Raw genomic sequence first — 23,300 nt, forward strand, 5'->3', positions numbered from 1 at the left:
TTCTTTGGGCATTAAATAGGAAAACTAAGTAGTTTTTATTCTGGACGGGCTTTCGGGCTCCGCCCCAGTGGCTCTGGAGTTTCCCATGTTAACCTTATGATTTTTCATATTTAAATGGAATTAATGAATCTTAACAGCGAGCGTGGAGGCGAGTTAGCGTAGCGAACGAGCTCACCTGAAGGTAAGTGAGTGCAGCGAACGAGCTCCAATCTAAAGGTGAGTGAGCGTAGCGAACGAACTTCAACCAGGACTCGATTGAGCCATGCGAATACTTATGAAGTTAAACGAGGCAAAGCCCGCGGCTACAGTTAGTTTTAATATAAAATAAATCTGTAAATTTCAAGGAATTTTTTTTGTGAAAATCCAGCCAGGTACATGAAAATTCACTTAGTCTGCAGATTTTCTGCACCTGGGGATATTTTAGCTTTTCAGATAACAATCTACTTTTATCCCAGATGTTGACACATGCCAATCACTGTGGCACATTTAAATATTTGTACTGTTTCCCATAATTATCTATATCTATCTATATATATATATATATATATATATGTGATGTGGAAAGCGAAAAGGGACCTCTTGTCGGAGATGCAAAATTTTCAGTACAGCCGATATAAGTAATTAAGGTAGAAAATGTCGAATTTTGGGGTTTTATCGATTGTTATACCTAATTTAACATAGAAAATTACAGTATCGGTTAAAATATCGAATTGAAGATGCAAAAGGTTGAAATAAATCATTTTGTTAGCCTCTGTACAGTCTGAGAAAAGGTACCTCTTGTGGCTCAATGTTATTTCACCATAACGATAAGAGGTCCCATTTCTAATATTCACTTTTTAAACAGATTTTATTCCAAAAAATAAATTGTCCTACATTCTAGTGGAAATTTAGAGAACTACATAAAAGTTCAGTTCACGGAGAACAAAATAACTCACAAATTTTGTGGTCCCGACAAGAGGTACCTTTTCTTATCTTATGGAGAAATAACATAGGGCCGACAAGAGGTCCCTTTTCTGAATTGTGATTTTTACGACATGCTGCAGTAAAACAATTATTCAAATGAAAGTTACTGTGAGTTAAGACAACAATTTGTATTGCTTCCAAAGAGGACATTATAAGCTTTCTTTTGATACCAAAATCGTTTCTTAAATATGGAAAACACCGTTTTTATGCATATTTGAAATTTTCAAAACAGTTTTTCTCAAAATGACCCTTTTCTAAAACAAAATTTCAAAGTCCTATAACTTTAAAAAAAAAAAAAATCATACATGTGTGGGACTTGCACCAATTGATTCGGAATTTAATAAGGAATGAAAATATAAAGAAAACTCAAAATCGAAAATTCCCGACAAGAGGACTATTTGCTTTCCACATCACACACATATATATATATCTTATCTATAATACGTTAGGCCCTTTTTGTAAACACTACTCCTCCCCTATTTGTGGACTAATTGCAACGTTTGAGATGTCTAAAAATGTGTGTCAATTTGTATTTTTGCATTAAGGTTTTAGAATTTTAAAAAATCTTACCCTTAAGGGGGTGAGGCGCGCTCAAAGTTCAATTTTCCCCCATAAGACTAATTACATAGAACTAATTTCATAACAAACTACAGCTGGTTATCAAAATAAACTCAACAGCATTTTTGGGAGTAAATATTGATGTTTATAATATTCAGGAGGTTATAGACAAGACACTTCCTCGTGTTCGACAAGAACAGAAAATGCCTCGAGTTCAAAAAGAAATAATGAAAACAGGAGGAGGAGACAATATTAATAAGAGATCTTATTGCGTGTGAGATGAGAAAAGTAGAAGAAGAGAGACCTGGTGTGACAGTTAGGGATCCAGATACACTCACTTGGAGAAATTAATAATATTTGTCAGTTCTGCTATGCAAACTACTTTGGAAGTAAATAAATACACGAAGAATATACACATGGTGTTGTCACAACTTGCCTAACGTCAGATCAAATGAATACATGCAAGAAATGTTTACTGGTAACAGCTATGGGTATGTCGGGTCAGGAAACATTTGTAGAAAACACGTCTTAAAACCAGGCCAGCTTCTGAAAAATATATTTACAACTGTTTATTATATCAAACTGTTATTAACCCTTTGGGTGCCAGAAATTTATTTTGGTACTCTCCGAAAAGTGTCAGAGTTTTTTTACTAAGTATGTCTGAAAAGTTCCAGGCTTTCCGTGGGGGCGAAGCGTAGTGCGCAAGAATAAAAATCGATAAAAGTATAAATTTTCATCCCAAAAGTGCATGGAACGATATATTGTGCTTCGATCATATGAGAAATCCATTGAAATCATCGTTGTTTTATAACAAGAACCGAGTCAACCGATATGCCCATTAAAACTCACATGATCGAAAGTCGCGCCGGCCCGATATATCGTTGCAATGTATTTTTCGGTAAGACTACCGACGACGATATATTGTTGTGAAGTATTTTTCAGATGTGTTGTGCAAAACAATATATTGTTGCGTGGCACTCAAAGGGTTAACAGTGTGAGTATTTCCATTCGTTTCATAAACTTTGAGTTCAGTCTTTTAAACTCATCGAAAATTATGACCGTTACTGTATTAGTTTTCAAATAACTCCTGTATAGTAACGGTACTTGACAATTCCTCGACTTTGAGCACTCATTAAAATTATGACTGTTGTTAGTAAATAACTCTTGTATAATACCGGTACTTGACAATTGCATGATTTCAAACAACAGGTACACTAGTATGTATTTAATACACGCATTATGTCAATTTTTGCCTCTCTACAACTATTTCAGGTCCTAACAGCTGTAATCTCAAATAAGTATAAAAGTGAATTCAAGAGCGATCTATCGAATTTTTTAATTTTTACTGAACTATGTAAACTAGTGGCGTTATGAAACTTGAGTACAGGCGAGTAAGTCGGAATTCAGTCTGGCGGCATACGCAAGAGTAGCACTTGTAAGTCGGCTCTAATGGGTTAACAAGAGCTCCAAATTGAAATCAGACATTTGTCTGAAAAAGAAATCCACCTCAGTGGGGGTGGTGTTGTTGTTGTTAGTTCTTCTGTGTATGTACAACAACGCTTCAATGTATAAAATTAATTTTTCTTTTTACTCTACATGATGGCTGTAGTAAAAATTTTAGAAAATTTTTAAAGCTCCATAACACTTTGTTCACTTGACCTTATTGGTTCCCAAACTCATTTAAGTGTATCCAGCCCTGCACCATCATGCAAAATTTAATAAAAAACCAGGCCAAAATGACATGAGTTATCATTTTTCAGACACACACACATATATAAACTTACATTGCAGAAATTGTAACGGATATAGTTTTTGGCCTCTGGGGACATAAAAACAAACAAAATTAATCGGTCTCAGGTCTAGGGCTTACTATGCCAACATGGTAATAGCTTATTCCCCACATGGGAAATTTGCTAAAAGGAGTTACAATGAAAGCAACCTCCCTCTTTTGCAAGTATTTCTTACTATGTAGGAAGTAAATCTATTCAATAAAAAAAAAAACTTAGTGGGTGTATTAAAAACATAGACATCTGTTAATGGTAATGTAAATAGGTACTGTAAATAACCACAAAAATTACCATATTTTCTACCTAAACATACATGCAGTCTGTACAAACGCGCAGTTTACTAAACATATTTTACCAATAAGAATGGACTGCCAATTTATCAGCTTTTATGTCATGTATTATAATTTTTGTGCAAGTGTCGTCTAATGTGACAACTGAAATTTCAGGCAGATGAAGAACTTTTTTTCTTTTATGTAAGTTCCAAAATTCTACATTATCAAAGCTAGTGACAACAATTATTGCACTTAGAGAAGAGAAGCACAATACATCCAAAAACAGAAATCCCTTAATGTTTATCTTCCAAACAGTTTTTAAGTCTTTTAAACTCAATACATCAATGCTTTCTGCTGATGGCAAGAGAAAATATCCATCAATCATTTTAGCATATTCAATATTTTGTGTTTCTTGTATTGATTTTGTAGCTGTTTGTGAAGATGTTTTACTGTCATAAACATTTATTGTTGATCTCCAGCTGCCATTATGAGTTAAAGTAGATAACACAACATAATTACTATCAATAAAACCATTGACAATTGAATGAAAGATCTGATCACATTTGAACAACTCTGGTTCCAAAACCAGGTTGAAAGTTGAATAACCTTGTACTTTGACATTGTAGACAAGTAAATGAGGATCACATAATGCTCCTGATTGTATATGAATATCAGTTAGTAAAAGCAATAACATTTCACTATGGGAATAGCCTATCATTTTCAAGTTGCTGTACTTAATTTGAGGCTTAAGATCACTGCACTGACAACCATCAGACAAGTCCCAGACATTGATTACACACTTGGTAATGTTCTCAACAAACAAAAACTTGTCTATTACCAATGTTCCAGCTATCTCTAGAGTCCCATGTCCACTAATGTTAATAGAATATACTCGTTCAAAGGACTCTGGCAGTTTGATATGATACGCATCAACCCACTCATCTCTTTGCAAAACCAGTTTATCTCCACATACCTGAACCCATGCAATAATATAATATGACTCTGGAGGGGGAGCAATGTCTACAGTCTTTAAAACCTTTAAATCATTTTCCAAGTCGAAAATAGTGATTACTTCAGTTACATCAATCCTAACTTCACAATAAGAAAGGGAAAACAAATATTTACCCCCATATGTTATTTGGCGGCTATTTACTGGTTTCGCTGTATCTAAATCAGACAGGTATCCCTTAAAATGTATTGAATGTGGTATATATTTATTATTATATATATTATTCAATAATCTACTTTGTTTTAAAAAATGAAACCTCTGTTCACAAAGGTTTTCCAAACTCGTAGTATGCGGATTCTTATATTTCGGCTTGACAACACTCACTACATTGTCCAGACCACGACTGATGCTTCCATCTCCTGTGTATTTTTGCCACAGAAGATTAACGTTCACCACAGATCTTAAGTGACGACATGTTGCTGACACAGCCAACAGATCTCGAGGACTTAAATATTCACCAATGACTTGTAACACTTCAATAGGCAGTGAAAATATTGAAGGAGGAGGTTCTTCTGTCATTGAATTATCTCCAGTCATCTGCCAACATAAGACTAATATTAGATATTAGCTTAGACACTATTGATAGAACTAGGCATTCCATCCTCATGTTACAAGGTTAAATAAATAAATACTTTATTGTCTTGACAATATAAATTGTATCGACAGTACAATTAGGTAAGCTATTAAATACAACTCTTTAAATTTTGATACATTTTTCATTGAAGTCTTCAATAGAGTAGATTGGATTTTCAGTAAGGATTTGTTTTAATTTTCTTTTGTATTCTTTTAATTTTAAATTTTGAATATCAGTTGGTAGTTTGTTAGATAATTTTCTTCCGTTGTAATAAACATGTTTTTCATAAAACCTTGTTTAGTGGAAAGTAGAATAAAATGTTTGTAATTTTCTCAAATCATAATTCTTCTCACATAATTCATCATTTTTCCAGAATTTCTCAAAATTGTTCTTTAAAAATAGTAATGTTTTATAAATACAAATTGAGTAAAAGGTCATAAATTGGTAATTTTTAAATATTTTTTTACAGGATTGGCGTGGTTTTAATTTGAAAATAATTAAACAATTTCAAGAATGTCAATTTTTTCTAATAAACCATTAATATTTTGATGCATAACTTTAAGATTACTAGAATTTGTCTGTACAACTTGGTTTTTACTGCTGATATTTGTTAAACTATATGTCTTTTGTTTTGACATTTCTCTAAAAAAATATTTATTTCGGTTATTCTAACAGGAATTTGTTTGATAACTGATTCAAATTTATTGTTATAGATATAATTGGTTATTAATTTGGTAAGCTCTAATTTACCCTTTCTATTGAAGTGGAGTCCGTGGTTTGTGTAAAAGGAGCGTGAGATATGTGAACAACTTTGTATGTTCATGTAAAATAGTCAATTCATGAACCTCTTAATTTATTGTTGATATTTTTTTGTTCAGCATTGGTGAATTGTATCTCCAAGGTAGGCCAATAATACAAACATTTGTGTAAGATAATCTTCTTATTCTTTCTTCAATGTTTTTGAAATAATCATCAATATTTAATTCTAAGCAAATGAAATTTGTTCCACACATAATTATTATAAAATCATTTTTATCCATACTTTTAGCGAATTTCCCATATAGGGAATAAGCTATTACCGTAGGTCTCATGGTAAGATCTGCACCCGGGACCGATTTAGTTTTTCGTTTTGAGGTCCCCAGAGGCCAAAAACACCATCCGTTCAAATTCATATATATATATATATATATATATTTATATATGTGTCCGTTAGCGCGATAACTCAAGCAAAAATGGTCCGATTTTGATGAAATTTGGTATAAACGTGTAAACCTACATTTATTTGAACGAGTTCGCGAACCAGCATGATCGGACTATGGGAACAGGGGTTTATGGGGGGTTTCATGGGGTAAAAGTGGGTTTTTCTAATTTTTCACCCTGAAAACATAACATTTTGCAATTTCTTTCTAAACCATTTTGTAGAGCTCAAAAAAACAAATAATTTAGTATATTGAAGCATTGTTGCATGCCTAACGGTTACGGAAAAATCGCAAAATAATGTAAATTTAAAATTACCATGTTATTCTTATGGAGAATAAATACAGTGTTTGTAGCTTGCTTGTGTATGGACATATATTAATGAAATTTTGAAATTTTGTTTACTTCATACTGAACTATTAATATCTCAATAAAAACCCCCTATTTTCTTCCCTGTAGCAGCAAACTTAAGTACTCATTAATATTAATGATGTTTAAATAGGAAATAAATCTGACAATTTTAAGGGAACAATTTAGTGGAATTCCAGCTGTGTATATGGAAATTTGCTTAGTCTGCAGGTTTGCTGCGGCGGGGGTATTTTTATTATAGTCAAAACTATTTTCAGTACTTAAAATTTGGACCATTTTTCCATTTGGTGTTTTTTTTTTTTTTAGGGAGAGGAGGGAAAATGCTTTTACGCACACAGGTAGCCAGCCTGTAGTGTGAGACTCCTGAAAATTGTCAGACTACTCACTACAAAACCCCCTCTACTCTGTTGGACACAGACCTGGAATTGTTTGTCACATTACTTCAAGTCAGGCCAACATGTGACCTAAGCCCTCAGGGCTCGCACCGTTTCTGGCATTTCGATTCTTAATGACCTACAACCGCATCCCGGTCAAGGTCGATCTTCTTGGCGCGGAGAATACCCTGGATATAATGTGACACACAGGTCCAATTGTCCTCACCCTCCGTCATAATCGGTATGACCGTGTCCACCGACAGCAGTCCTATTAACTGTTGAGCCTCCAGGCGGGGCCTTTCCCAGCGCTGGCAGTGGAAAAATGTATGTTCCACGTCATCAAGAATGCCTGGGCAGTATATGCAGTCGGGTGACACGGCTTTGCCCATCCTGAACAGGTACGACCGGAAAAAGCCGTGTCCCGTCAGAAATTGGGTGAGGTAGAAGTCCACCTCTCCGTACCGCCGATCAACCCAAGGTTTGACTTGCTGTATCAGTCGCCTGGTCCAGAGTCCCCGTGTCTCCTGTTCCCAGCCCTCCTGCCACAGCTGGTAGGTGCGGGTGCGTTCCTCTGTTCGTGCCTCGTCCTCCCCACGGCGCCGGTAAATTGCCTTTCTCTCCGCCGCCAAAAGTTTGACGGGGATGACTCCAGCAATCACCAGGACGGCGGGCTCGGACACTGTTCGGTAGGCAGATGCTACCCTCAGTGCTGCCTGACGCTGCACTCGGGCGAGCCGCATCCTGCTATTTAGAGCGTCTGCCCACACCTCCGCACCGTACAAGAGTACGGACTGGACCGAAGACATTAACAGCCTTCTACGACTGGACCGAGGCCCTCCGACATTGGCCATCAACCGGCTAAGAGAAGAAACCACCCTAGCGGCCTTGTCCGCTGTACGGAAGATCTGATCCCGCCAGCTAAGCTTGCTGTCTACCATGACCCCAAGATACTTGGCAGAACGAACAGTTTGAACCTCGACGGCTCCCACCCTCAACGGCACGATGGTGTCAATCCGTTTTTTTGTCAAAATCACGATCTCGGTTTTGCTCAGAGCAAGCGAGAGACCGTGGTCTGCCATCCATGCGTTTATGGTACGCATAACTCGGTTTAGCTTTAGCTGAGCCAGCTCAACGCTACGTACCCAACCAAGACTGTTTCCTCAGGCATTTCAGACCTCAGAAGGCTGTCATAAGCGACGTTCCAGAGGTCTGGGCCGAGTATGGAACCTTGGGCAGCACCAGAAGTGACACTCATCGTCCGCGGGCCCTCCGCAGTGTCATACGTTAGGAGGCGAAACCGGAGATAATCCTCTATGATGCGCATGAGGTATGCCGGCACGTGGAAGGTGTTCTCCAGAGCATCCAGCATGTCGCACCACCTCGCCGAATTAAATGCATTTCGCACATCGAGCGTTACGAGCAGCACAACCCTGCGAGAGTAGTGGGTAAAATCCTCAGCTCTCATCACGGCTTGCTTCACCTCCTCAATCGCATCAATCGTTGATCGCCCCGTCCTGAATCCATACTGACGAGGGGAGAGGTCCCCCGCAGAGACAACGGCTGAATTTAGCCGGGAACGGATCAATTTCTCAAGGACTTTGCCCGCCGTATCCAACATACACAGAGGTCTGTAAGAGGATGGCAGATCTGGGTCTCCCTTGCCCTTCCCAACAAGCACAAGCCTAGCTGTCTTCCAGCACAAGGGGAAAACCCCTTCAACCAGGCAGGCGTTATACATGCTCAAAAGGATCAAGGGGTTGGTAGTCAAAACCTTCTTGAGGACTTCACCGGGCACCCCATCGGGACCAGGAGCCTTGCTGTTCTTCAGGGATATGACGGCCGCCACCAGCTCTTCAGGGCTGAAAAGTGGGACGTCGTCCACCCTTCCATAATCCCGCAGTGGGCGCAACGCGTGAGCCGGGAAAAGGGACTCGACTATCCTCTCCATAGTGACCCTGTCCATGACGGAAGGTGGAGAGCGGGTTCCAAGTTTCTTGGTTACAAGTTTGTAACCCAGGCCCCACGGGTTGGAATCAACATCGTCCCTTAATTTATCCCAGCAACTGCGTTTACTCCGATTGATGGCTCGACGAAGATACCTCCTAGCCACCCTATAAGCCTCCGACTTACGCCGTCTGTCTAGGGGTTCTCTAGCCCTGGTAGCAAGTCTTCTGGCCCTCAATGCCGCTCGACGCAATTCCGCAATCTCGGCAGTCCACCAGTACACAGGACGCTTATTGCACTGGTATCTCCTGCGAGGCATAGACTCATCGCAAGCCGAGACAATCAGTTTCATCGTGGATGCAACTAACGCCTCTGCGTGGGGCACGCCAGTTGCAGAATGAACCACCGGCGTTCTTCGTAGGATGGCTCCATTGAATTTTGCCACGTCCAGTTTTTTAATGTTCCATCGAACGGGCACTTGACGAAACGCTGCCACTTGTCTCTGGTGACCATCCAGGATGTCAAAAATTATGTACTGTTGGTCACTGGCCGTGTAATCCTCCAGGACTCTCCAGGCTCTGATCCTTGGCAAAAGAGACTCAGATGCAAGGGTAATGTCTGGGATCGTTCCCCGCATCCCAGGGCGCCGGAAAGTTGGCGTGTTGCCCTCGTTGTCGACAACGAGTCCGGCTCTGGCAGCAAAGTCCAGAATGTACTTGCCCCGGGAATTTGTGAGGATCATTCCCCACTCGACAGCCCTAGCATTAAAATCCCCACCCACGACGACGTGTCCTGTGGTATTGCACACGCTCTCTTCCAGGCGGTCTATCTTCTCACGAAAGTCACGGATGGCCTCATTCATTGTCCATTTGGTGTTACAGAACTATAAACTTCAAATGATTCATCATGTTTAATATTTTTGTTTAGCAAGTTTTTTTATGCTTCTTCCATGACTGTCTGATAAAATTCTTATTTTATTTTTTATGAAAGAGATAGAATTCAATTTTGTTTTCTCTTTAAGAGTATTGTTATTTTGAATGTTTTCAATCTTTTTGTTTTTTAACATACAGTACTAGTAGAAGAATTCAGTACATCAACATAATTTTCCGTTTCGTCTTCATTGTTGTTTGGTACGTTATTAGTAATTTTAGCTTGACAATCTGGTAAGAATTTGGTTTTATCTTTTAATACTGTAGGCCTACTAAAATGTTTTCCTTTTTTTTATTTTTTATGTGATTCAGTTTCATTGGTTATAAGAGTTGAGTTTTTATTAAGATTATTTACATTTTTTGTATTTTCATTAATATTTGTTATATTTGTGCTAGTAATTTCTACTTCATCTGATCCAAGTATTGAAAATCTGTTTTTGAATGAAGTTTGGTTTATCACTTTTGTAGATTTTGGTCTTACTTTTATTAATCATGACACATGGGTAAGGGGTGATAGTAACTTTAATAAGTTTTTGGGAAAATCACAAAAGTTGCAACAACTTTTAAACCGTAATTTTTACAGCAACCATTTCGTTGACGGTTAAAAAAAAACTAGATACCATACACACAATTTAAGAATCAAAATTGGTAAAGTAGTTTTTTTAAATATCTAATTTTTTTGTGAATTGGTTTTTATGGAAAAAATCAAAAAAGTTACAATAACATTTGAACCATAATTTTACGGTAATTTTGATTATACCATCTTGTTCAGTGTCAAAAGGATTAGGCTAAATTTTACTAAATTTTAAATCAAAATTGTTAATACTAAATTTTAATTAAAATTGTTTGGCCAATGTTAAGAAAATTTAATTTTTCCTTTATTTTATGGTTTTTTTTTAGGAAAATCACCATTAACCCTTTCCACTTGTATGTTACAGCTACCGCGACATTCACGTCTGACCGTTTCACTCGTATGTCGGGGACACCGCGACATTTTCCGCATCGGCTTTTTTGAGCGGAGCGAGCGAAGCTCTTATACTACACTCTTGCTTTTGTTTTACAAATACTCCTCCTGAACGGCTGAAGCGATCTGCACGAATTTTAACGCAGTCATAGTACCCAACCATGGGAAGGTATAAATCTGAAATGGTACAAATCGGACCATAGGACTTTTCCCTACATGAATGCAAACTTTAGAAATTTAACATGGGCCTTATGGGTTAATTGGTCGCCATGACATTATTTGCGAGTTAACACTAAAAAGTAAATAAGAGCCTCAACATATGTTAGTCAACAAATCTACCACATTATAAATACAGTACAAAAGAAAAATCGGATGAATACTAAAGAGCATATTAGTCTATTGCATGTATACGAATTGATTAACAATCAGTTATATATTGAGTGATTAAAATCATGTTGTTTGTATTTAATTGTATAATCGTTCTGTTCTTTTTAACAACAATAAATAGTCAACTAATTAGGCCTAAGCCTATGTTGCGTGGAGAAGGAGAAGATAAAACGAGGTCATTAAAAAACACTACAACATAATTATACCAACAAAAATCACACCGCCCTTGATTTGCAAGTAAATTTGTAAAAAATCAAAATGTACTTGTAGCTAAAAATACAAAATCATTTTACGAAATGAAATCACAACCACTTGGTTTACAGGTAAGTTTTAAAACTAAATGGTGTAACTTAGACAATAAAATCCCAAAGGATCATCACTAATATTGCTGTGTGCACTTCGAAAAAATTAAACAAATTGATAATTTTATGAACCGATTGGCCTATCTCAATTATTCCCTGTTAGGAAATGATAACAAACAAAAAAGAAGTTAAGAGAAAATCATATTTTAACAAAATCAAAAGCAAAATGTTATGGCCGCCGAGGAGATTCAAACCTGAGATCTCCCTATCGTCAGTCGGGTACTCTAGCCACTACACCACCAACGCTGTTCAATCAACGGCGTCGACACGTTATTTCAGTTCCGCAATCCCAGAAACTGGCGTGGCAACCAACAATGCTTTTAAACATATGTTAAAATATTTGCACGATCCCAGTGGCTAACCCCAACCCCTCACAACAATAATACTGGTAAACAGTAATTGAGGTAATTGAATTGGTGAGTTTCAATTACCTCAATTACTCAAAAAGATCGGACAAAAGATAACTGAAATATAACGTTTTTTGTGTAAAAATAAGGCAAAGTTAGTCGGGGAACCCCTTATTTTCGCCTTATTTTTACACAAAAAACGTTATATTTCAGTTATCTTTTGTCCGATCTTTTTGATCTTGGTATTGTTTGATAGGAAATTAAAAATGCAAAAAAAAATAATCTTGACATTTTTTCATAGAGTTAGCCGTTTTTTAGTTATTTAAGTTAGAAAAATTCAAACGGTCGCCATTTTGAAATTTCAAATCGGAACAACTTTATTATTTTTTATCTTATAGGTCTTGTGTATGTTAACATGCTTACCAAATTGCATAATCATCGAATAAAAAACTTCACAAATAAAAATGTTTTTGTATAAAAAACAAAATGGCGGTTATCTGGGTAAATATGCATTTTTGGACATACCTTCCCATAAACTTTTTTCTTCCTTTTAGTATGGGGATTCATTTCCCAAAGTCCTGAAACGTTTTTTATGGACACCCTGTATATTTAATACGCTAGGCATATTTTTGTCATAATTGTTTTGGAGCAGAGGTGCTACCGATCACCATGTCCAAGGTGTCGTTAGAAAGGTCTTACCATGTAGTTTTGCCATCAAACAAAAAACTTTGGAATTCCCAGGGCTCTGCCCCAGTGGCCTTCAAAGTTCCCATGTTATTCTTGGGGAGAAAATGTTTGTTTACATTTGAACAGATGAATACTTTGAAATTGACACTACTAATATTTGAAACAGCTGGTTATACCAAAATTTGAGAGTGCTATAAGGATATAGTACCTGGGGACCGAGCTTTGCTCGGAGAAAATCATTAGTTCACTCTGAAAGCAGTCTTAGTATCGGAGATACATAAATCTGTTCCCAAACTCCACACAGCTCGCCTTTACAACGTCCTACACCATTTCCTACGTCATGGACCTGTTTCTCTCCATTCCCATAGCACTTTAAGATTGTAGATACCTTAATCTAATCGTTATTAACAGTTCCCACACTCCGGACAGCTCGCCTTGACTACTTCCTTCACCACTTCCAACGTAGCGGACCTGTTTTTCTCCCTTCCCATAGCATTTCAGAATTGCATATACGTTAATCTAATCGTCATAAACAGTTCCCACACTCCATACTAATCGCCTTTACTACTTCCTTCACCACTTCCTACGTCGCAAACATGTTTCACTCCCTTCCCATTGCATTTAAAGATTGCAGATACATTAATCTAATCGTCATAAACAGTTCCCACACTCCAGACAGCTCGCCTTGACTACTTCCTTCACCACATCCTACGTCGCGGACCTGTTTCCCTCCCTTCCCATTGCATTTAAAGATTGCAGATACCTTAATCTAATCGTCATAAACAGTTCCCACACTCCGGACAACTCGCCTTGACTACTTCCGTCACCACTTCCTACGTCGCGGACCTGTTTCCCTCCCTTCCCATAGCATTTTAGGATAGCCCATACCCTTATCTAATCGTCATAAACAGTTCCCACACTCCGGACAGCTCGCCTTGACTACTTCCTTCACCACTTCCTACGTCACGGACCTGTTTCCCTCCCTTCCCATAGCATTTTAGGATTGCAGATACCCTAATCTTATCGTCATAAACAGTCCCCACACTCCGGACTGCTCGCATTTACTACTTCCTTCATCACTTCCTACGTCACGGACCTGTTTCCCTCTATTCCCATAGCATTTTATGATTGCCTTTACTACTTCCTTCACTACTTCCTACGTCACGGACCTGTTTCCTTCCCTTCCCATAGCATTTTAGGATTGCAGATACCTTAATGTATTCGTCATAAACAGATCCTAGACTTCGCACTGCTACCCTTGACTACAATGTCTCGAGTAATCTTAAGTATAATCAATCTTTGGTATAATCTTTGCTCAATATTAACAAGTGATGTTTTTCCTTTTGTACTGTATTTGTAATTTGCTAGTATACTGTGGGTAGTTGGTTTATTATGAACACGTGCTACAACTTCAAGTCTTTTGTTTACCTTTTCCTTGTTATTTAATTCAACCAACATGGTTACTTAGCAACCCATAAGACTAATGTTAAAAAAATGTGACTTTCAGTTTTGTTTTTCTACGTAATTAGATTTTTGTTGGCAATTCTAACTGCATGAAACTTGTTTTTAGGCCAAAAATAAACTATTTACAAGATTTGAAGAAAATCGTCGGAGCCATTTTCGAGATCTTTCTGCAAGCAAGCAAGCAAGCAAGCATACATACAAGCAAACATTGCTCGTATTAGAGTATAGGATTAGATTAGTTGAAAAGTTTGCAAATAACCAATCAAAACATAACCAAAATACTCCCGCTGCAGCAAACCTGCCGACTAAGCGAATTTCCATTTGTCTGAATTGATTTTCAATTAAATCTATTTAAATAACATTGGGTTTAACGAGAACCTAGGTTTGCTGCTAGGAGGAAACTATTAAAGTGGGGTTTTTAGTAAAATATTAATAGCTTAGTATACAATAAATAAATTTACCAAGTTTTATCAAAATATATCCATAAACAAGCAAACTACAACATTTCACAATATTCTCCATAAGAATAACATGGGAAGAAATTGGGAAATGTTGTGTTTTGAGGGTCAAAAATAAGAAAAACCATTTTTTACTCCATAAAACCCCGTAAAACCCCGTTCCCATGGTCCGATTATGCTGGTTTGCGAATTCATTCAAGTTTATTCCGCCTTACACCTTTAAATCAAATTTCATCAAAATCGGACAAAAATTACTCAAGTTATCGCGTTCACGGACGTATATATTTATATATATAAGTTCCCAGCCCTGCAGGGAAAGGCGGCCATTCTATATGAGCCTGGAGAAGCGGCCAGGGGGACCCCCACCTATATTCGTAGGATATAACCTCAAAAGCATTTTTGATTGCAGAATTGCCATCCATAGATGTTCCCGCTTCTATATATGTCTACTTCAAACGTCAAACTTAATAAAAAAAAATCACATTATATATCACTCAAAACACTAAAAGGCGCCCAGGATAAAAATCAGGGGAAGGAGGCCACCTTGAAGTAAGCAGGGAAATAAGGCCATTAGCTATAAGTGCTATATAGTAAGGAAAAGACGACCAGCAAGCTATGAAATCAAATATGAAGCTATGAAAGCCTGAAATAGATGCCATTAGCGTTTATTCCGAAAAGGCAATATGGTTGAGAAATTATAGGAGTCGTATAAAGTTTACAATTAATTAACATAGCTAAGTTGTACTTTGTATACTGCATGATAATTATAGTCCTAAATTTGATACAATTGTTATGATCAGAAGAGATTTGTAACTGTACAGGAAGATGATAAACTTTTAAAATTTCAAATCAAAACTAACTCAAAAATTCTTAGAATTTTTTGTACTAACAAAATATTGAGTGAAGAATTAACCAAATCGGGACTATGTCGAATACACATCAAATCGTTGCTTCTCTAAAAAAAAAAAAATTCGGCTTAATGTCACAACGAACCAGAATTTCTTTAAATTATTTTAAGAGAAAAGGAAGTAGCCCTTTCATCATTGACCCATAAATTGTACAGTATATGTAATAATATAGTAATATTTTTATCAAATCGCAAAAAACCGGTTTTGTTGGTGTAAAACCAAATTATTATGGACTCAAGCTTTCTAAAAATCCATATATAAACGATTTTTAACCAAACAGTGCTCTGGGTCACCGGAGCAATATTATCAGCATAAAATGAACTTCCTGGATCGTGTGGCAGGAAGATCAGCGGTGTATGCATTAAATAACAGGGGGCGAGTACCGACCCCTGAGACGCAGAGATCAAAAAGATTGTAGAAGTAAATTTGTTACAAACCATTTCATTTAATGAAAAATATATATTTTTATTATTTTGTTATGTATCAACAAAGACAAAAATAACAAAAGCGCTCCCAACCTTAAGTCGGGCAATACTTCTCCTAACCACAGACAAATTCCAGCCTTCTTGCAATCATCTTAAGGTTAGAATTTTGGATGTTGGAAACGTTTGCAAACTCTCCTACCTGCTTAAAAAAGATTAAAATAGGCCTATAAATATTTTAAGGTTCTTTTTAGTTGTTTACATGGGATAGAGTAGATCAAACCCGTAAATCATAGATTATTATTACAAACTCTAGTTTTTCAAAATAACAAGGTGTTATTAACTTTTTATCTTTAACTTGTTATCTTCACCCAAAATAGACTATAACCTCAATTGCACATGACGGGAAAGTAAAAATTTTACTGGTAGGATTTGGATAATGGCCAACTGGACATTAATCTTACTAATATTATAAATTTAAAAGTTTGTTTGTTTGTATGTTTGTTTGTTTATTTATTTGAAGCTCAATCACACATTAACCACTGGTTGTATTAGGTTGTATTATACTGAAGATTGCTCGATACATTGTAGGCCTAGTAAAGGCAAGCAGTAGAAGTACGGGATCTGTTTATGACGATTAGATTAAGGTTATCTGCAATCCTAAAATGCTGTAGGAAGGGAAGGAAACAGGTCTGCGACGTAGGAAGTGGTGAAGGAAGTAGTAAAGGAAAGTTGTCCGGAGTGTTGGATCTGTTTATGACAATTAGATTAAGGTACTTGCAATCATAAAATGCTATGGGAAGGGGGGGAAACAGGTCCGTGAAGTAGGAAGTGATGAAGGAAGTAGTAAAGGCGAGCAGTCCAGAGTGTGGGAACTGTTTATGACGATAAGATTAGAGTATCTGCAAACCTAAAATGCTATGGGAAGGGAGGGAAACAGGTCCGCGACGTAGGAAGTGGTGAAGGAAGTAGTCAAGGCGAGCTGTCTGGAGTGTGGGAACTGTGTATGATGATTGGATTAAGGTATTTGCAATCATAAAATGCTATGGGAAAGGAGAGAAACAGGTCCGTGACGTAGGAAGTGATGATGGAAGTAGTAAAGGCAAGCTGTCCGGAGTGTGGGAAATGTTTTTTATTTACGATAAAATTAGGCTATCTGCAATCCTAAAATTCTATGGGAAGGGAGGGAAACAGGTCCGCAACGTAGGAAGTGGTGAAAGAAGTAGTCAAGGCGAGTAGTCCGGAGTGTGGTAACCGTTTGTGACGATTAGATAAGGGTATTGACAATCCTAAAGTGCTATGGGAAGGGAGGGAAACAGGTCCGTAACGTAGGAAGTGATGATGGAAGTAGTAAAGTCAAGCTGTCCGGAGTGTGGGAACTGTTTTTTATGATAACATTAGGCTATCTGCAATCCTAAAATTCTATGGGAAGGGAGGGAAACAGGTCCGTGACGTAGGAAGTGGTAAAGGAAGTAGTCAAGACGAGCTGTCTGGAATTTGGGAACTGTTTATGACGATAAGATTAGGGTATCTGCAAACCTAAAATGCTATAGGAAGGGAGTGAAACAGGTCCGCGACGTAGGAAGTGGTGAAGGAAGTAGTCAAGGCAAGCTGTCTGGAGTGTGGGAACTGTTTATGATGATTGGATTAAGGTATTTGCAATCATAAAATGCCATGGGAAAGGAGGGAAACAGGTCCGTGACGTAGGAAGTGATGAAGGAAGTAGTAAAGGGGAGCAGTCAAGAGTGTGGGAACTGTTTATGACGATAATATTAGGGTATCTACAAACCTAAAATGCTATAGGAAGGGAGGGAAACAGGTCCGTGACGTAGGAAGTGATGAAGGAAGTAGTAAAGGGGAGCAGTCCAGAGTGTGGGAACTGTTTATGACGATAATATTAGGGTATCTACAAACCTAAAATGCTATGGGAAGGGAGTGAAACAGGTCCACGACGTAGGAAGTGGTGAAGGAAGTAGTCAAGGCGAGCTGTCTGGAGTGTGGGAACTGTTTATGATGATTGGATTAAGGTATTTGCAATCATAAAATGTCATGGAAAAGGAGGGAAACAGGTCCGTGACGTAGAAAGTGATGATGGAAGTTGTAATGGCAAGCTGTCCGGAGTGTGGGAACTTTTTTTTACGATAACATTAGGCTATCTGCAATCCTAAAATTCTATGGGAAGGGAGGGAAACAGGTCCGCGACGTAGGAGGTGGTGAAGGAAGTAGTCAAGGTGAGTAGTCCGGAGTGTGGGAACCGTTTGTGACGATTAGATAAGGGTATTGGCAATCCTAAAATGCTATTGGAAGGGAGGGAAACAGGACCGTGACGTAGGAAGTGATGATGGAAGTAGTAAAGGCAAGGTGTCCGGAGTGTGGGAACTGTTTATGACGATAAGATTAGGCTATCTGCAATCCTAAAATTCTATGGGAAGGGAGAGAAACAGGTCCGTGACGTAGGAAGTGGTAAAGGAAGTAGTCAAGGCGAACTGTCTGGAATGTGGGAACTGTTTATGACAATTAGATTAAGGTACTTGCAATCATAAAATGCTATGGGGAGGGAGGGAAACAGGTCCGTGACGTAGGACGTGATGAAGGAAGTAGTAAAGGCGAGCTGTCTGGAGCGTGGGAACTATTTATGATGATTAGATTAAGGTATGTGTAATCCTAAAATGCTATGGGGAGGGAAGAAAACAGGTGATTTCATGAAAAAATGTCATGAACACTTTTATTTACAATACCAAGCTAAAAAAGTTCAAATAAGAAATAGCTGAAATATTACGGGTTTTAAATGGGGCAAACCTGCCTAGCGTCTGCCTTATTCTACCCCATTTTACAATTAAAAACTATAATATTTCAGCTATTTCTTATTCGATCTTTTTAAATTTGGTATTGATTGATAGGGAACTAAAATTGCTAGGTAAAAGTGTTTTTGACATTTTTTCATATAATCAGCCATTTTCGAGTAGGCCTTATTTAAGTAAAAAAGTTAAAAAATAGCCGTCTGTTCAGTAATATTCAGTATAATTAACTTTGTTATAATAATGCTTTCTATCAACTAAAAATAAATACAGATGGCATTGGTTTTTAATTTGTTTTAATGTTTAAAACAACATATGTGATTTAACAATGAAATAATTTATTAGTAATTTTGTTAGTTGAAAACAAACACATCAAGACTCAAGATCCCTCTTTCTCTTTTGTAATCTCTCTTTAAAGTTCTGTGAAATTGTTGAAAGTTTATTTGTTAATATTAAAACTATTTGTTAATTGTATCTCAGTGTTCTAATTTGAAGAATCAAACTCCGCTTAACTTATAAATACAGTACACTCCACACGCTACCCGTATACTTTGATTGGACAGGACTTCCTCTTTTATCTCTTCCCGAAGCTGACTGGAATGATGTCTCAACAAACAGATTGTCAAGGTGGAAGTTTGTTCAAGCATTAACCCAATGTTTTTGGAAAAGATGGCAAAAGGAATACCTCTACAGGTTGCAACAACGAGGGAAATGGAGAAGTCCTCAACCTAACATCAAAATTGGAGATCTTGTCCTATTGCATGAACCAAACCAACCTCCCTTTTCATGGAAAATGGGACGTATCATTTCAACCTCCGCAGGGCAAGATGGTCTTGTACGAGTTGTAAGATTAAAAACTTCAACAGGAACACTCTCCAGATCTATAACTAAAGTGTCACCCCTCCCAATCAATGAGTAATAAAATAAGTTAAGACTGTTAACCAAGAGTTTATTGTAAATAATATGTTCATTTCTAAATACATTTTTTTTCTTCTCAATACTTGATTATTAGGTGAACCCCACTAAGTGGTTCACGGGCGGGGGTATGTTCAGTAATATTCAGTATAATTAACTTTGTTATAATAATGCTTTCTATCAACTAAAAATAAATACAGATGGCATTGGTTTTTAATTTGTTTTAATGTTTAAAACAACATATGTGATTTAACAATGAAATAATTTATTAGTAATTTTGTTAGTTGAAAACAAACACATCAAGACTCAAGATCCCTCTCTCTCTTTTGTAATGTAAATGTAAAGCTCTGTGAAATTGTTGAAAGTTTATTTGTTAATATTAAAACTATTTGTTAATTGTATCTCAGTGTTCTAATTTGAAGAATCAAACTCCGCTTAACTTATAAATACAGTCCACTCCACACGCTACCGAAATTCTACAGCCGTCATTTGAACATTTAAGTTGGAACGAGACGAATTTTGTTTCAAACATGGGTCTCTTCTACCTTAACATACATACCAAGTTTCATTAAGATCGGTTGAACAAATGCAAAGATCAAAATGTTTATGTAAAAAATACAAAATGGTGGATATTTGGTTAATGTAGTGATTTTGCAAAAAATGTTATTCTTGATTTTCTCTTTATTCTGACCCACGGAATCACTACGTAAATTATGTCACCACCTTTTTGAACATTCTGTATATATAATATTATGGCATGCAGATATTCAGTTAACTATGGTCTTTCATTTGATGTAAGGTGCATATTTTTCATTAGTGTGATCTAAAGTGAAGAGCTTAAAAAAAATACAAATTTATATTCTTTTGTATATTTGCTTTACAATATGATCATCTTAAGTTGAATTAAATATGTTTTAAATCAATATGTATTTAACACTAATTTTATTTTAGTTTTTAATTTTTTTTTTACCTATCTCCAAGCGTAACATTTTTGGGAATTTTCCTTTAAAACAAACTTTTTATATCTATCAGATGAGGTGAAGGCAAATGCACTGGTGAAATGCCAAAGCATTTCGAGGGAGAATGGATTGAAACTAAGCGTAGGTAGCAGCACTGTACTATGTGAAATAAAAGTGTAATATTAGGGGGTAGGCAGCCCTGGCCGATACAGCCCTGGGGATAATACAGGTGGCCGCTTTTTAGTGTCGTGGCCGCCACCCCCTGCACAATTCAAGCGTAATGGCCGCCTAACCATGTTGGTCTGGAACTATATATATATCAATTTGAACGAATGAAGTTTTTGGCCTCTGAGGACATCAAAGTGAAAAAGTAAATCGGTCCCGGGCCTAGGTCTTACCGTGCCACCTACGGTAATAGCTACTTCCCATTGGGGAAATTCGCTAAAAACGTTCGACATAATGAAGACTAAGACGTCCCACCACGGACGTGTGTGTACGGATGAGTGTTCTGGAGTAAGGATGCTAGGAAGGTAAGATTGAAAAGAAATCTTTTGAGTATACAAAGAAGAGTTTTGTAGAAAGTAGGGAAATCATAAAACACGGTAAGAAGTCTTGGATAAGAGAGGTCTAGAGATGAGAAAATAAAACATGATGTGTGGCAAGGAAACAATTGAGACGTTTAGAAAAGTAGCTAGGGAAATAGGAAAAACCAGGGATACATACAGGCTTTAAAATTTAAAAAAAGAAACAAACAAAAACTAAGAAAGAAAAGGAATAAAAACTTGCCATGAAGGTGAGAGGAAAGGTTAGAGCGAATCTCAACGGTCCTTATCGCTCAGGTTGGTATGGGAAAGGGAGTCGTGCTGTTAGGCGGCTTTTGGTCACATAATGTGTCTGGACTAGGATTGAAAGTAGCTGAAGCCTAAAAAGAAAGATTTACATGGGGAATTGGTCTGGCAAATAAGTCCTATACTTATGCCAGGGGTGGTGATGGGAACGAGGATGTTTGCTACAAACATTTACTGCCTTGGTTGAATTAAAATATTTACTATTTGAATTTCAGTTAACGTAAATATTACAATGGAAAAAAGCGAGAGAGCCTGGATAATTTGATATACTAAAAAGAAAACTGTATTAAAACTGTGCTGCATTTCTTAGTAATCATTGAAAGAGCCGATTGGCAAACTATGGAACCATAGGAAAGTCATAGACAAACAGTACCAAGGAGAAGAAATATAAATTATGTTTTTTTTATTTATTTATTATCGTTATTATGGACAACCTAATGCGGCTATGAGTAAGGCTATTTGTAGAAAACACTATTTTATAAGAAATGTTGATTATATCGATCTGTTATGTACATCTTGAGTATTACCATAATCTTTTAGTCATCAGAAATTATGACTGTTATTCGTTTTAAAATAATGCCTGTAGTACTTAGCAACTGCTCGAATTCGAGCAACAGGTACACTAGTGTTATTTAAATAGGGAATAAATGTGATATTTTTAAGGAGACATTTTAGTGTAAATCCAATCAGGCAAATGGAAATTCGCTTAGTCTGCAGGTTTGCTGCGGCGGGGGCATTACATATCTGTGGTACAGTAGAGTCCTGCAAACTCGGCGTAATGTGGACTGGAAGGGTGCCGAGTTTGTGAAATACCGAGTTATCGGAAACTAAAGTTAAAAATAAGAACAATAACATTTTTAAGATTTTTAACCGCCTTTTAGCGAATTTCCCATATAGGGAATAAGCTATTACCGTAGTACTCATGGTAAGACCTGGACGCGGGACCGATTTTTTTTCATTTTGAGGTCCCTAGAGGCCAAAAACACCATCCGTTCAAATTCATATATATATATATATATTTATATATTTATATATATATATATATATATATATGTGTCCGTTAGCACGATAACTCGAGCAAAAATGATCTGATTTTGATGAAATTTGGTACAAACGTGTAAACCTACGTTTATTCTAACGAGTTCGCGATCCAGCATGATCGGACCATGGGAACGGGGGTTTATGGGGGGTTTTATGGGGTAAAAATAGGGTTTTCCCAATTTTGACCCAAAAAACATAAAATTTAGCAATTTCTTTCCAGACCATTTTGTAGAGCTTAAAAAAACAAATAATTTAGTACATTAAAGCGTTACTATGCGCCCAATGGTTACAAAGAAAATTCCAAAAAATTGTCAATTTAAAATTCCCATGTTATTCTTATGGAGAATAAGTAAATTGTTGTTGTTTGCTTGTTTATGAACATATTTTGATCAAATTTGGAAAATGTTTTTATTTCTTACTAACTATTAACATTTTACAAAAAAAAAAAAAAAAAAAAAACTGTTTTACCCTTCCTGATGCAGCAAACCTAAGTACTAGTTAAACTAATTCTATTTAAATAGAGAATAAACGTTATATTTTTAAGTAGACATTTCAGTGTAAATCCAATCAGTCAAATGGAAATTCGCTTAGTCTGCAGGTTTGCTGCGGCGGGGGTATTTTATTTATATTAGAAGTCAGTATTAAGTCATCAGAAATAGTACAACAAATCCTTGGTACGAGTTGCGAATGATTTGACTTGAACTGGCTTGAACCAATGTTTAACAGGCCGGACTAAAACAATCACTAATTTTCTGAGCCAGGTG

At 36.9% G+C, this 23,300-nt stretch overlaps 1 protein-coding gene across 1 annotated transcript in view; it reads right to left on the minus strand.

The window, feature by feature from the left end:
- Positions 1-485: 485 nt before the first annotated feature.
- The window catches only part of LOC128982949 (uncharacterized), a 47,147-nt gene continuing 24,332 nt past the window's right edge, over positions 486-23,300 (minus strand). Inside the window, exon 2 of the mRNA XM_054402050.1 lies at positions 486-5,126. Within this exon, the coding sequence (XP_054258025.1) occupies positions 3,660-5,126 (1,467 nt within the window). The 3' untranslated portion in view covers positions 486-3,659. The remainder of the gene's footprint in view (positions 5,127-23,300) is intronic.

Source organism: Macrosteles quadrilineatus, unplaced genomic scaffold, assembly GCF_028750875.1.
Source record: "Macrosteles quadrilineatus isolate MER2022 unplaced genomic scaffold, UCM_ALF_1.0 Scaffold_1__1_contigs__length_201487025, whole genome shotgun sequence".
NCBI classification, from domain to species: Eukaryota; Metazoa; Arthropoda; class Insecta; order Hemiptera; family Cicadellidae; genus Macrosteles; species Macrosteles quadrilineatus.